Genomic DNA, 16,711 nt, shown 5'->3' with positions numbered 1-16,711 from the left:
TCACTATTCTAACTGGTGTGAGATGGTATCACATTGTGGTTTTGATTTGCATTTCTTTAATGACCAGTGATGATGAGCTTTTTTTCATGTTTGTTGGCTACATAAATGTCTTCTTTTGAGAAATGTCTGTTTACATCCTTCACCCACTTTTTGATTTTTTTTCTTGTAAATTTGTTTAAATTTTTTGTAGATTCTGGATATTAGCACTTTGTCAGATGGATAGATGACAAAAATTTTTCCCATTCTATAGGTTGCCTGATCACTCTGATGATAGGTTCTTTTACTATGCAGAAGCTCTTTAAGTTAATTAGATTCTAGTTGTCTATTTTGGCTTTTGTTGACATTGCTTTTGGTGTTTTAGTCATGAAGTCTTTGCCCATGCCTATATCCTGAATGGTATTGCCCAAGTTTTCTTCTAGGGTTTTTATCATTTTAGGTCTTATGTTTGAGTCTTTAATCCATCTTATGTTAATTTTTGTATAAGGTGTAAGGAAGGGATCAGTTTCAGCTTTCTGCCTATGGCTAGCCAGTTTTTCCAACACCATTTATTAAATAGAGAATATTTTCCCCATTGCTTGTTTTTGTCAGGTGTGTCTAAGATCATATGGTTGTAGACGTGTGGTGTTATTTCTGAGGTCTCTGTCCTGTTCCATTGGTCTATATATTTGTTTTAATATCAGTATCATTCTGTTTTGGTTACTGTAGCCTTGTAGTATATTTTGAAGTCAGGTAGCACGATGCCTTCAGCTTTGTTCTCTTTGCTTAGGATTGTCTTGGCTATGTGGGCTCTTTTTTGGTTCTATATGAGATTTAAAGTAGTTTTTTCCAATTCTGTGAAGAAAGTCAATGGTAGCTTGATGGGGATCACATTGAATCTATAAATTACTCTGGGAATTATGGCCATTTTCATGATATTGATTCTTCCTATCCCTGAGCATGGAATGTTTTTCCAGTTGTTTGTGTCCTCTCTTATTTCCTTGAGCAGTGGTTTGTAGTTCTCCTTGAAGAGGTCCTTCACATTCCTTGTAAGTTGGATTCCTAAGTATTTTATTTTCTTTGTAGCCATTGTGAATGGGAGTTCACTCATGATTTGGCTGTTTGTTTGTCTGTTATTGGTGTATAGGAATGCTTATGATTTTTGTACATTGATTTTGTATCCTGAGACTTTGCTGAAGTTGCTTATCAGCCTAAGGAGGTTTTGGGCTAAGACAATGGGATTTTCTAAATATACAATCATGTCATCTGCAAACAGGGACAATTTGACTTCCTCTCTTCCTAACTGAATATGCTTTATTTCTTTCTCTTGCCTGACTGCCCTGGCCAGAACTTCCAATACTATGTTGAATAAGAGTGGTGAGAGAGGGCATCCTTGTCTCTTGCTGGTTTTCAAAGGGAATGCTTCCAGTTTTTGCCCATTCAGTATGATATTGGCTGAGGGTTTGTCATAAATAGCTCCTATTATTTTGAGATATGTTTCATCAATATATAGTTTATTGAGACTTTTTAGCATGAAGGGTTGTTGAATTTTTGTCAAAGGCCTTTTCTGCATCTATTGAGATAATCATGTGGTTTTTGTCATGGGTTCCGTTTATGTGATGAATTATGTTTACTGAGTTGTGTATGTTGAACCAGCCTTGCATCCCAGGGGTAAAGCCAACTTGATTGTGGTGGATAAGCTTTTTGATGTGCTGCTGGATTCGGTTTGCCAGTATTTTGTTGAGGATTTTTGCATCGATGCTCATTGGGGATACCGGCCTGAAATTTTCTTGTTTTGTTGTGTCTCTGCCAAGTTTTCGTATCAGGATGATGCTGGCCTCATAAAATGAGTTAGGGAGGATTCTCTCTTTTTCTATTGATTGGAATTGTTTCAGAAGGAATGGTACCAGCTCCTCTTTGTACCTCTGGTAGAATTTGCCTGTGAATCTGTCTCGTCCTGGAGTTTTTTTGGTTGGTAGGCTATTAATTATTGCCTCAATTTCAGAGCCTGTTATTGGTGTATTCATGGATTCAACCTCTTCTTAGTTTAGTCTTGGGAGGGTGTATATGTCCAGGAATGTACCATTTCTTCTAAATTTTCCAGTTGATTTGCGTGGAGGTGTTTATAATATTCTCTGATGGTAGTTTCTATTTCTGTGGGATTGGTGGTGATATCCCCTTTATCATTTTTTTATTGCATGTATTTGATTCTTGTCTCTTTTCTTCTTTATTAGTCTGGCTAGTGGGTCTACCTATTTTGTTGGTCTTTTCAAAAAACCAGCTCCTGGATTCACTGATTTTTTGAATGGCTTTTTGTGTCTCTCTTTCTGTCAGTTCTGCTCTGATCTTAGATATTTCTTGTCGTCTGCTAGCTTTTGAATTTGTTTGCTCTTGCTTCTCTAGTTCTTTAAATTGTGATGTTAGGGTATCAATGTTAGATCTTCCTTGCTTTCTCTTATGGGCATATAGTGCTATAAATTTTCCTCTACACACTGCTTTAATATTAGATCTTAATTATTTCTTGTTGTCTGCTAGCTTTTGAATTTGTTTGCTCTTGCTTCTCTAGTTCTTTAAATTGTGATGTTAGGGTATCAATTTTAGATCTTCCTTGCTTTCTCTTATGGGCATGTAGTGCTATAAATTTTCCTCTACACACTGCTTTAAATGTGTCCCATAGATTCTGGTATGTTATGAGACAGCTTGTTCTACTTAGCACATTACTCTGGATCTTGTTGCACATATTCACAGCTCCTTCCTTTTCACAGCTGAGCAGTGCTCCATGGCACAGAGACAATACAGCTTGCTTCACCTACATCCTCTGAGGGATAATGGCCTTTTTTCCAGAATATTGCTATTATGACTAAAGCTACATTTTCTGCTTAATTTTTTTCATAACCAAATTTTGTCAGATACCAGTGTAGCTAACAAATGACACTGTTTGTGCTAGGGACTTGCCCCAAACACTGAACAGAACTATGAAAAAGCTCTTATCATGTAATAATTACTGGGAATCCACACTAATTATAATTCACTCTAAGTTATAATGTAATAATATTACTGTGGTTCTCTCTTCTGAGACTAATTATCTAAACTTAACACATCTACACATGGACCATCTCACTGTGACCTGTCGCCCAAAACTGTGGTAAAAATACACATTTATTTTGTGGAGACAGGTTCTCACTGTTGCCTAGGCTGCAGTATACTGTCATGATCCCCATTCACTGCAGCCTTGAACTCCCAGGCTCAAGCAATCCTCCCACCTCAGCCTCCCAAAGTGCTGGATTACAGATGTGAGCCTCCATGCCCAGCTAATTTTTGAAATTTTTTTTGTGGAGATAGGGTGTTGCTATGTTGCCCAAGCTTGCTTGAAATCCTGGCCTCCAGTGATGCTCTCACCTTGGCCTCCATCTTAACCATTTTTAAGTGCACAGTTTAGAGGCATTAGGTGCATTCATACTGTTGTGCAACCTTTGCCACCAAACGTGTTGAGAATTTTATTCATTTTGCAAAACTGAAACTGTACCCTTAAATATGAACTCCACACCCTCCGTTTCTCCCCATCCCCCAGCAACTACCCTTCCACTGTCTGTCTCTTTGGACTAGACTCCTCAAGGTATCCCTTACAAGTAGAATCCTATGGTATCTGCCATTTGTGACTGGCTAATTTCACTTGGCATAATTTCTTTGAGGGTCATCCATGCTGTAGCCTGTGTCAGAATTTCCCTCCTTTTCAAAGCTCAGTCATGGTATTTCACTGTATGGATGCACACATGCTTCTGATGGAAGTTCCTCTGTCAACGGATATCTGTGTTGTTTCTGCTAAGGTTTTTTAAAGCACACTGTACTACTCCCCTAAAGTGTGAGGTCAGTCTTGGAAGGAGGGAGCATGTCTTTCTGTTCAGCTGACCCTGACACCACCACCCTCACAACAGCAGCTTACAGATTCGACAGGAGGAGAATGGCACAGAACAGAGCTTGGTCTCCACTTGGGCAGAAACTCCAGAACCATGAAATGCCAGGCCAGCAGGAGGTGACAAGAACCACCCACTCAACTGACAGCCCTCTGTTCAGAAGCCTAGGATATGAAGAGCACTGGAACACAGGGACACCTCAGGGAAGTGCTTCCCCTCCACCTTACCTCACTCTAACCAAGACCTGCACGAGTTGTGAAGTTGCTGGGTCATCTGCTACATACTCCTTATGGAGAGCCCAACCTCACTGTGTGTTGAGTGCTTAGTGTAGCCTTTTATCTCTGTGCTTGGGCTTGCAGTGGATAGAGGAGGACACTGAGATCTCAGTCACTCTTCTGCGTACTCACTCCTCTTAACACTAAATCATCTGAATGACATCATCACCAGAGAGAAGTATTGCAGGTGAAGTATGTCACATGGCCAGGAAATCAATATATCTATCTAATCTAATCAATCTACCCTATCTAATTTATCTATTAATATCTACTCTTCTGATCTATTATTACCTATCTTATTTATGCATCTATCATCATCAAATATATTAATATCTACTCTATCTAATCCATCTATTTAACCTATCTATTAATATCTACTGTCTAATCTATTTATTAATAGCTACTGTGTTTAATCTATCAATCTATTGGCCTATGTATCTATATCTATCATCTGTCTAATCTATCAATATCTACTCTAAACTATCTACCTAATGTATCTATTAGTATTTATGTATCTATCTACCTATGTATTCTACCTATCCTATCTAACCTGTCTAAACTATCTAGCCTGTCTCTATCTATCTATCTATCTATCTAAAAGATAAGTAGATTTAGAAGTTAAACATATAGGTGGGGAAAAAACTTCACTGGATTTTGATGACTTGGACAGCATGGGTATGTGGGCAAATGCACAGAGATCTTTCCTGGATGCCATATGGTCCAGCTGGTAGGAACCCTGTTTTCTGAAAGCCAGAACAGACAGCCCTCTGTCCTGTGCAGATTCTGGAGTCTATCCACCAGAGGGCTGACCAGACTGTAGAGTTTTCCGTTTATATGCAGAAAGTTACACCAACAGCACTGCTGAAGGAGGGGAAGGTATGCAAACCAGGATGCTCTGTTACTCAGCAGACCTGGGCTACATTCATGTCTGCCCACAGAAACTGTGACCCTGACAGATTCATGAATTTAGCCCAGAAGGCTAACTGCAAAGCCTCAGAAAAAGAATCAAACTTCATGGGTGTCCTGCAGATATATACACCAGAGCTAATGTCTTTTTACATACTTTCCAATATGCCTTGAGCAACAGGCAGACAAGCTCTGCAACAGAACTCATCTCTGTAAAACCACTCATATTTATCATGTGTCTTGCCTCCGCCTCAGTTGGAAAAGAATGCACTGGTTTCTGAAACCTACACTTAACCACATGAACCAGCAATCCCACTCCTAGATATTTACCCAAGAGAAGTGAAAACCTATGTTCACACAAAAGATCTGTATGAAAATGTTTTTTGTAGCTTTATGTTGGAATCCCTAAAACCTGGAAAACACCCAAATGTCCTTCCACAGGAGGATGGATAAACAAATCACTGAAAAGACCTTCAAAATGAAATGTCACTTAGCTATTAAAGGAAGAATGGCTGGTGCACACAATAGCATGCATGAATCTCAAATGCATGAGGTTGAATAAAAGATGTCACACTCTCAGGGCCACACAATGCATGATGCCCATCTCTATGCCATTCTTACAAGTGCAAAACTCTATGAACAGAACACAGAGTAGGCTGCAAGGTGCATGGAAGGAATGGAAGAAGGCTCAGCACAAAGGGACACTAGGTAATTTTGAAATGACAGAACTGTCATGTGTGTTGACTATACTCAAGATAGCTCCTCACATTCCTTTCTTCCTTCCTCTTCAGACAGTATTTTCTCCTGCTTTAAAAAATCATTTTGGTTGGGTGTGGTGATGCATGTCTATGATCCCAGCACATTGAGAGGCCAAGGTAGAAGGAGCCTTTGAACCCAGGAGTTCAAATCCAGCTTGGGGAACATAGTGAGACACTGTCTCTACAAAAAATATAAAAATTAGCCAGCTGAGGTGGCACATGCGTATGGTTCCAGCTACTTTGGAGGATGAGATATAAGGATCACTTGGTCCCATGAGGTAGAGGCTGCAGTAAGCCATGGTCGCAGCACTGTACTCCAGCCTGAGTGACAGAGGAAGCCCATCTCACGAAACAAACAGACAAACAAAAAATCTTTTCATACATACCTCCCTTCCCCTGAATCTATCACTTGATTATGTTGCTGCAGGCAGTTCTTTCCCAGCTACATTCAGTTCAAATCTGTGGTTCTGTCCCCGTGTTCCTCATAATGCCTTGCAAGTCTGTGTGAATTATCTCATGTATGCTAAAAATCTGGGTACGGAAGAACATGTCTTCTTTATAGTTTGGATTTTGGGTGATCAAGTACCAGAGGAAATACTTATTATGTTTACAGGAACTCATCTGACAAATTTTCTGTCTTTCTATACTAAGTGGAAAAAGGACTTCCACTTCCCTGGCTGTATTCAGAAATACGTGGGGGCAAACAACTCATGACTCCCCTAGCGTTTGGGGGAGCTGCTCACTACAGCAGGTGCAGGCTGTGCACATTTCTAGAGGCTCGCTCCCTTGCTTCTCTCCTCCTGGGATGGTAACATGAGCTCACGGGAAAGGCACATGGCCACCATGTGATTCTTAAAAGCTTCCCAGATAGCACAAGTGACCAGGCAATGGATCCCGTAAGACAGAGGCCAATGGACTCACCCATCAATGCCAGACTGCTAAACTCATGCAAACATAACAAATCCCTTTTGGCACTAGAACTTGGTAATGCAAAAGTTCTCTACTACTTAAAATTTTTGCCCAATCAGTTTCCTTTTTCTGACTGCCATGAGTGTGCTGCTTTGAGATGCCACCTATGGATAACATCCACTGAGTGCTTCTGATGGCAAAGGCCCTGCTTTGGACAAGTAACAAAGGCAACAATGAAAATCCACTAATCCACACAGGTTAGGAAATACACATGGTTTGCTAAAAGCTAGATGACCTGACATCTGCCTGTTGTGGGCAGAGGAACAAAACAGATCCATTTTTGAGGCTCTTTCCTGAGTTTGAAGAGCTGTGTGTCTTGGATCCTTCTTCAACACCCTACTCCCCAGCTATCTGAGGATATCAGTGCTCCACTGAAGATTCCCTTTCTTGCAGCCTAATGCATCCTAACTGACATCATGGATACGGGTAGAGGGGAGGAAGAGAGACACTGGTGAAGGAGATGCACAGTTGGACAGGAATGGCATCTATTCTGTTGGGTCCAGGGCTCAGAAGCAGGACTCAGGCCACAAGCTCAGTGACTCTGGAGAACTTGTCCATCACTGCACCTGGAAGGCGAGGTTGGGGGTTCTGAGCAGATCTTCCAGGGAACCCTGCCCAGCTGCACTGCAGGTAAACACCTACTCCCTTCCTCACCACCCCCACCCCTATACCCACTTCCTGCTGCACACAGGTAAGGATGGATGACCAGGGAAGGAGGAATGCCAGTTGCAGTAAGATTACTGGATATGGGAACCCAGAACTTACTGAAGACTTCTAATGGAGAAAGTCAGACTGGAGGTAGTTGAGGAATGAATCATTTTCTGAGAGGCAGAATCTGTTTTTAATGAGTTTGGTGGGGTGCAGGAATGAGAGTACAGGTGCTTGAGGAGGGAACATGATCAAGGAAACATTTTCCTTTTTCTTTTTTTCTTTTTTGAGACGGAGTGTCATTCTGTCACCCAGGCCGGATTGCAGTGGCATGATCTTTTTGTTTGTTTGTTTGTTTGTTGAGTCAGAGTGTCGCACTGTCACCCAGGTTGGAGTGCAGTGGTGCGATCTCGGCTCACTGCAAGCTCTGCCTACGAGGTTCACGCCATTCTCCTGCCTCAGCCTCCCGACTAGCTAGGACTACAGGAGCGTGCCACCATGCCTGGCTAATTTTCTGCATTTTTAGTAGAGATGGGGTTTTCACTGTGTTAGCTAGGATGGTCTCGACTCCTGACCTCCTGATCTGCCTGCCTCAGCCTCCCAAAGTGCTGGAATTACAGGTGTGAGCCACCGCAATCGGCCTTCTTTTTTCTTTAAGGTAGAAGGGAGACATTGATAGGCTGAGGAGAAGGTGCTCTTTCTTGACTGGGGCTCAATAAATATTGACCTAACCAAAACTTCAGGACTTGAGGTAAACATAGAAAATATCCCAAGAATGAACACTTCTTTGCTCCCTTCTTCCTTTAAATACAACCTTGTGGAGTACTCCAAAACGTTCCAGTGGCTGGGCGCAGTGGCTTATACCTGTAATCCTAGCACCCTAGGAGGCCAAGGTGGTGGATCATTGAAACCAAGGAGTTCCAGACCAGCGTGGGCAACAGGGTGAAACCCTGTCTCTACAAAAATTACAAAAATTAGCCAGGCATGTTGGTATGCCTGTAGTCTCAGCTACTTGGGAGGCTGAGGTGGAAGGACGGCTTCAGCCTAGGAGGTTGAAGCTGCAGTGAGCACCAGCCTAGGCAACAAACTGAGAACTCATCTCAAAAAAAGAAAGTACCACAATACACGCAATAACTGGAAGAAAGTACAATAGTCTGTCTCTTCAATACCAACTCCACCTAAGGTATGCTACTTCAACAACACTGTAGAATCAGGAAATGAAGCTCACAGATGTTACACAAAGCTGACATTTGCCAAGGTCTACGCGTTATTGTGCTCTAGCTCTCCATCTCAACTGCCTGGTTACAGAGGCTTCATAAACAAGCACTGAATAAAGAAGACAATCTTTCTGGGGAGAGTTGGGGGTTTCTGCCAAGAGGCCAGCAAAGCTCACACTCGGGGACCCCAGGGACCAGCCAGCAGCATGGCTCTGTCTCCGTGCACGTGATCTTTTACACCTGACAGCTCCAGCCTGGAACTTGATACATGCTGTGAGTCTCTTTGGCCTTCATCATATCCTTGTGCAGAGATGTTGCTAAATGCTAAACTACACGCCACAAGTGAACAGGAAGGCAGGTTTTGCTACATGTGATTTCCATTTGCAGCCACCTCTGGGAAGCTTTGAGCTCCGAGACAGGAGATCACCTGTGCTAGTCTAAGAGCCAAGGTTGAGGTATTAGCACAGGGGTTATTATTTCCCTGATTCCCAGGGGTGAGGCAGTACCTATTGTGTTTTGTGTACCAATTGCTTATACTGTATCTGACAACAGCCAATCCAAGGTATCTGATATATATGCAGAAAGCACATGCACTTCCCATGAATAACCGTAGCTGGGAGCACAAGGGACACAGACCCAGGCTTGGATGGGGAGGGCACTTATTTACAACATGTTACGTGCCTCACATACTTGATCACGTTTGCCTGGGCAGGAAAACTGAGGCTCAAATGAACAGGCCTCACTCAGACTTGTTTAACGATCACAGCTCGAGCCATTCTGGGTGGCTCCAATGCCTACATTGTATCCTACACAGCAGTGAGAGAACCCATGCCCAAGGGACCACAGACTGGCTTCCCTCAAATTGAATACATACCTCTCTGGGAGGGGGTGCCAAAGAACTGGGAGTTCCTTTTCAAATAATCAAGTTCCATACTGTATATTCAATCTGGTATTAAGGGCACAAACCTTAAAAGGACTCCAGAACAAATGCTGGTGGTTGAACAGTACCCCCACCCCCACAAATTCACAGGTTAAAGTGCTCATCAACGGTGCATCTCAGAATGTGACGCTATTTGGAAACAGGGTCAGTGCAGATGTAATTATCGCTGGATTCAGAATCAATTACTCAAATTAGGTTATCCTGGAGTAGAGTAAATTCCTAAACCAATCTGACTGTCTTTACCACTGGGAAATGTGGACAAATCTGAACACAGAGACAAGGGTGATGCCCCTAGAAGCCAAGGAATCCAAAGACTGCAGCAAGGCCCCAGGAGCCAGGACGGGCACAGGAGACTCACCCTCAGAAAGAACTGACCTTTCCACATCTTGATCTTGGACTTCTGTCCTCAGGAACTAGGAGACAACGTATTTCTTTTTAAGCCACCCCAGTTTGCAGTACTGCGTTATGGCAGCCCTAGGAAACAAATCTACTGGCTCTGTATATTGGTTAGGAAGACAGCTGTGTGTAGTAAACGTGTAGAGATAACAAACAAAGTCCAGTAGGGTCATTATCATTGAGGAAGGTGGGATGACATGGCTCCAGAAACTTCTCTTCTCCCCGTTAGCATTAAGAACTTTCTTAGCTCTTCTTCTTCTACAAACTGGTTTTGAACCAAGGGTTGATCATTCTGCTTGTAAGATGCTCAAGATGAATTTCCTTGCGACAGAAAATGAAGCCTTCTTACCTGACTCCTGGAGATACCGATAAACCAGAAAGTTCACCTCGTCACTGGTTATGCTCATCTTAGCCTCACCTCGCGGCGATGAGGTATTGATGAAGTGGGAACCACCCTCTGTTTGAAAAAAGAAGACAGTTTTGAAACACCGCCTGTGTGTTTCTCTTTTTTTGTGTGTGTGAGGTGATTAAAGGAAATAATATCTATGCTATTACACACACGAAGGTAATTAATATATGATGTGTTATATTTTGTAATTATGTAATTACATAAACATTCCATAATTATACATACGAAAAAAAAGACCAGGTGAAATGTTTTCCAAAAAAACAAGAATTTACCTATTTCCTAAGGCCAGGGAAGGCTCAAGTAGAAACCTAATTAAACTAAAGAGCTTATGCACAGCAAAAGAAACTATCATCAGAATGAACAGCCAACCTATAGAATGGGAAAAAAAATTTGCCATCTATCCATCTGACAAAGGGCTAATATCCAGAATCTACAAAGAACTTAAACTAATTTACAAGAAAAAAACAACCCCATCAAAAAGTGGGTGAAGGATATGAATACACACTTCTTGAAAGAAGACATTTATGCAGCCAACAAACGTATGAAAAAAAGCTCATGATCAATGGTCATTAGGGAAATGTAAATCAAAACTACAATGAGATACCATCTCACACCAGTTAGAATGGCGATCATTAAAAAGTCAGGAAACAGATGCTGGAGAAGATGTGGAGAAATAGGGATGCTTTTACACTGTTGATGGGAGTGTAAATTAGTTCGACCATTGTGGAAGACAGTGTGGCGATTCCTCAAGGATCTAGAACTAGAATTACCATTTGACCCAGCAATCCCATTACTGGGTATATACCAAAGGATTATAGATCACTCTACTCTAAAGACACATGCACATGTATGTTATTGTAGCACTGTTCACAACAGCAAAGACTTGGAACCAACGCAAATTCCCATCAATGATAGACTGGATAAAAAAAATGTGGCACATATAAACCATGGAATACTATGCAGCCGTAAAGAAGGATGAGTTCATGTCCTTTGCAGGGATATGGATGAAGCTGGAAACCATCATTCTCAGCAAACTAACACCAGAACAGAAAACCAAACACCACATGTTCTCACTTATAAGTGGGAGTTAACAATGAGAACACATGGACACAGGGCAGGGAACATCATATGCTGGCACTGGGGGGTTGGGGAGTGGGAGAACATTAGGGAAAATAGCTAATGCATGCTGGGCTTAATACCAAAGTGATGGGTTGATAGGTGCAGCAAACCACGATGGCACATGTTTACCTGTGTAACAAATCTGTACATCCTGCATTATGAACCCAAGTACTTAAAATAAAAATAAAAAGACATAAAATGAAAAAAAAAAAAACAACAGTGTGTTGCTCTAGATCAGAGTCAGCAAACTGCAACCCAGTATCAATGTCTATAAATAAAATTTTCTTGGCACTCAGCCACATTCATTCATCTCCATAGGGCCTTCATAATGCAATGGCAGAGTAAAGCAGCTGCAACTGCCTGGCCCACAAATCCTAAGCCCCTTACTATCAGGTCCATCACAGACCACGTTTGCTGAGCATGCTCTCAGTCCTTCCTGCTTTACGACAGATTTTCCCACTTCTACTTCAGAGAACAATTGCCTAGTCCCTTCTTGGTGTGGAATCTTCCTGCCGTGGAATCTTCCTGCCTAAGAACCTCAATGGTGAATGCCCCCTAATGTGAACATTCCTCATAATCTTACCAACCAGTTTAACAATGAGAATCAATAAAACACAATTACCAAGGTCTGTTATGGATGACTTTGAAAGGAGGACATGTGTTGAAACCACACACATCTCAAGGAAATAATTATAAGCCTTCACTTTCTGAGCCGCAGTGCCCAAGACAGGCAGAAAGAGTATGTTAGACAGGTTACTCCCAGCCTTACTGATGAACAATAGCAACAGAGTGCCCTTTTTCAGGATAATCCCAAATTACCACCTGCATCTATAAACTGCATAAGGTATCAAAGGCCACAAAAACACTCAGTCATTTATAAGGCCAAACACAGACACCTCACGCACCGGAGAAATTCAACGTATACTAGATTCAATTAAACTGAAGCTTATGTTCCCAAAGTACTAAAATTAATACCCAGTCAAAACATTGATGAGAGAAAGGACCTCCTCCCATCAACCCTCTCACATTTAGAATATGGTTCAACGGCATTTCAAAAAATATTGACTGACATAACACCCACTTTGACCACTTTATGTTTTGAGGAACATAACAATAGTTCCTCAAAATGTTCAAAGAGGTACCAAATGACCCACTTCCAAGTAAATACCACAAAGAAATGAAACGTTAAGTCCACATAAAAACTTGTACATGTGTATTCATGACATCTTTTTCATAATAGTCCAACGGGAAATACAACCCCAATTTCCATCAACTGATGCATGGATAAAACATGTTCTATTCATGATCTAGCCACACAATGAGATATTACTCTAATGTAAAAAGGAATGTTGCATGCCACAATGCACATAAACCTCGAAAACATTATACTGAATGAAAGAGCCAATCAGAAAACTCAAATTCACTAATATATTACAAATTTTGTTTTTATTAACAAACTACACCTTTCAAACATTTAAGTCAAATAACATTCAAATACCTGTACATGTTTAACTTGTTAAAACAATATACATACATCTTGCTTTAAACAAAAGTACCTCAAACAGTAAGCTTCCTATTTTAGTTAAATTTAAGCCTACATTTTAGTTCTAGTTGGTTCTCTCAAAACAGTAAAGCAAAAATCTCCCTCAAAATTCCATCCTTATGCTTTCAAGCTACCAAATTTCTATAGTTGTTTTAAAAAAAAACTAAAAATGCATTAGAGAAAGAGCCAGAATATTAAGTAGCAACTAAGTAAAACAAAACTATAATCCTATGTACCAAAAGGTAATAGGATAGCTTTTAAAGAACTTTTGGGGTGCAGGTCTTAGTTTTAGTTTGGGTATCGGTTTCAACTTTTGACACCTGGGCACATACAACTGTTTGGTTTGCTAATCAGGAAACCTTAGCATCTCATCAGATTTACACACAGTCATCTGCACGATTTTCTAATAAGTTTCACGATTAGCAAACCAATGCAGACAGACACAAATCATATTAAAAAACTAATGTAGCACAAAATGAAGATAAAGGAGCCAAATAAAATCTATACTCGTGTGCCCAATTACAATTAACTAGTCTGCATAATTATAATGTTCACAAGAGAGGTTGATTTTAGAAGGTGTTATCCTCGACTGGTAAGACCCAGAAAAGTTTGTTATTGCTCATTTAGGATCCAAAATTCTCAGAAGGCAGTAAAAAGGTGAATTCCTCATTTAGAATTGACTTTGCAGCTCCTAAGGATTTAATAATGGTCTCTCTAATGACTTCAATGTCAGCCAGAAACATCATTTAAAACAGAAAGGATTCCGTTTTGGCAAAATGCAGTTCTGCTCCTGAAATATATTTCACGTACAAGGACAAGGATCCAATGGCATGCTGGGCTGCTTACCTTTATGGTAACTTCATGTGTGGACCTGTGAACCAGCAGGCTTCTCAGCATCCAGTCATAGAAATGGCAAGCCGTCTGTGGGGACCAGCCTAGGGAGAAACGGAAAGGTTTAAAACAAAAGACTTAAAAATCCTTAGGGTGTTTTTACCTCTCACCCCTCCCATTCTTTTAGGTTTCTTTTTCATCCTAACTGAAACTTAACACATCTTATTAGTTCTTAATTTCTGTGTTAGTCCATAGCACAGATTGTAGGATTTTGTTTGCAAACTTAAAAAAAGGAGAAATTAAAATGACCAGTCAGGCATTATTATGCCTGTAGAAGTTCTGGCATAATAATACATGATAATACTTAATAATATCCAGGGCATAATAATATCTATTTTGAGAAAAGTCTCAAAATAGATAATATTAGCTCAGCTATTGCTACTGCTATTATGTAAATATTTAAATTAATTTTAAATTAAATTAAGTTTAAAGATAAATTAAGGTTCCTTGAACCTTATTCCCTTATTGTTGTTTTTGGAACAGTGCCTTATGCAACTGATACATGAACCTGTGCACACCACTGCGAGAAGATACCACACTGTAGCAAGATGTTTCCCATTGTTCGGGCTAGCTTTCCAGTAACCCTGGAGTGCATGTTTGTGCGCATATAACCATTCTCATATACTGTGCTCATAAAAACAGAGAAACAGGTCAGAATCTTTTTCCTTCGGCTCCTCTAAAATAAAGGAAAACAAAGGCACCAACTGACATCTCAACTTCTCATGTACTGTTCTTAGACATTTTTATTTCACAAGGGTTCATTTGCACTGATTTTTCAGTAAGCCAGATTTATATCTCATAAAGCAATCCTTTATATTAAAAATTGTTTGTATTTTTCAGTCACTATAAATGCCAGTCAACCATTTAATGATATTTATTGGCTTTCTTATAAAATTTGACTGTGAATGAATCCAGCCTCCTAGAGAGTTTTTCTTTTTCTTTCTTTTTTTTTTCCTCGAGACACAGTCTCACTCTGTCAACCAGGCCGGAGTGCAGTGGCGCTTTCTCAGCTCACTGCAACCTCCGCCTCCCAGGTTCAAGCGATTCTCCTGCCTCAGCCTCCCGAGTAGCTGGGATTACAGGCAACCGCCACCACGCCCAGCTAATTTTTGTATTTTTAGTAGAGATGGGGTTTCAGCGTATTGGCCAGGGTCTCAAACTCCTAGGCTCAAGTGATTCACCCACCTCAGCGTCCCAAAGTGCTGGGATTATAGCCATGAGCCACCGCGCCTGGCCACCCTCCTAGAGAGTTTAAATTACCCTCTATCACCTACAAATTCAAGAACTAAGAAAATTAAATGCCCACCATTTTCTCTAAATAGTCTTAAGTGATAATAAAAACATACCAGGTTTAGTATACTTGAAGTCTACCAGCGAAGCTATGAGTGGTGTTTGTTATTAGTGAACTCATATGGAACCTCATGAAGTACTTTCAGGAACTGCAAGTAAATTATTCCCACTGGGTCATATTTACAGTTATGATGTTTAAATAAAGGAGATTAAAAAAAAAGTTCTACAATCAGGTTCACAGGACCCTGAATTGCATTAGAGTACATTGAAAAACAAAAACAAAAACCAACCAAAAGTAATAACCAGGACAATTTGTAAAAAACCAACTACTTAAGTGAAATAATGAGAGTGAAACTAAATTCATCTGTAACTCTTTGAACAGAAATGAAAGTGCACCAGGGAAGCAGGCACAATGGCAACTTAATTTTGTTTATAAAACAAAGATACTTTTAATTATGAAAAAAAAATCTGCAGTGGAGATGAAACAGGGCAATTCTCCTTAGAGTGAACTGGTAGAGACCAAATTACTATTTTCAGAATTAGGTTGTAAATTACCAGGGGGAAAAACAGCCTCACGACAAAATCAGTAAATAGCATGAAGTATCAAAATATGAGCAGACGTCATAAATTCCAAATTGCTTGTAAATTAAAACATTAAAACCCACAATAGTTAAAGAAGTAATTAATACAGAAACAGCTCTTATTACAAGCTGTTCAGAAAAAAGCTTGGAATCCAATTCTTATTCTTTGGTCCAAAACAGATGGTAACCCACATAACAGGGTCCTGAAATTTTAGATTATCTTTTATATGTGTTGTTAAAGTCATTAAGTGTAATTATCATCTGGGTGTCATCAACACCAAAAAGGAGAATTATGACTTTATTTAATAACATTTTTCTGGTTATGCAACATGTCAAAAATAATTTGTTTATAGCTAGAAACTATAAATTAAAATGAGAAATCAGACCTTCCAACACCTGTTCATTACTGATTTTTCCATTGCTATTATTACAAATTATTAGTACAGAAATAGAAACATTATCAAAAAACAGCCACGGCAAGAAAGTTTACATAAGGCCAAATATTAGTGTGAAATGGAAATGATTTTAGCAAATGCCATATGCTCTTTATTTTTACAACTAAATGCTGATTATGTGACAAATACAAAAGGGATTTTAATTTTCCGGTAGTCCTCCCCTTTTGGCATGGTGTGCCATGCATGTACAGTGACAGTCCCTCCACACTGAATGTGGAGAGGTTTTGAAGGGGCTCTCTAAGCTGATACAACACAGCATGTGCCTGCTTCTCCACAGAAAATAGGTTAGAATAGAGCTTGTGGTGCTATGTACATTTCTTCAAAAAACTGAATTCAAACACTGTAATCAGGTAAAATGCAAAATGGTTTAGAAACTATGATTCCACCAGGCCTCCTCCTCCTCAAAACACTTCTCTTTTTCTTT

The 16,711-nt window shown here is 40.2% G+C and overlaps 1 protein-coding gene across 1 annotated transcript in view; it reads right to left on the bottom strand.

The window, feature by feature from the left end:
- The window catches only part of LOC129025670 (F-box-like/WD repeat-containing protein TBL1Y), a 186,914-nt gene that overhangs the window by 58,182 nt on the left and 112,021 nt on the right, over nucleotides 1-16,711 (bottom strand). Inside the window, exons 2-3 of the mRNA XM_054473325.2 lie at nucleotides 13,917-14,005; nucleotides 10,349-10,456 (exon numbers count right to left, since the gene is read on the bottom strand). Of these exons, the coding sequence (XP_054329300.1) occupies nucleotides 10,349-10,406 (58 nt within the window). The 5' untranslated portion in view covers nucleotides 10,407-10,456; nucleotides 13,917-14,005. The remainder of the gene's footprint in view (nucleotides 1-10,348; nucleotides 10,457-13,916; nucleotides 14,006-16,711) is intronic.

Source organism: Pongo pygmaeus, chromosome Y (assembly GCF_028885625.2).
Source record: "Pongo pygmaeus isolate AG05252 chromosome Y, NHGRI_mPonPyg2-v2.0_pri, whole genome shotgun sequence".
Lineage (NCBI taxonomy): Eukaryota > Metazoa > Chordata > Mammalia > Primates > Hominidae > Pongo > Pongo pygmaeus.
The sequence above is the reverse complement of the archived record's forward strand: the minus strand, read 5'-3'. Positions and strand labels throughout refer to the sequence as shown.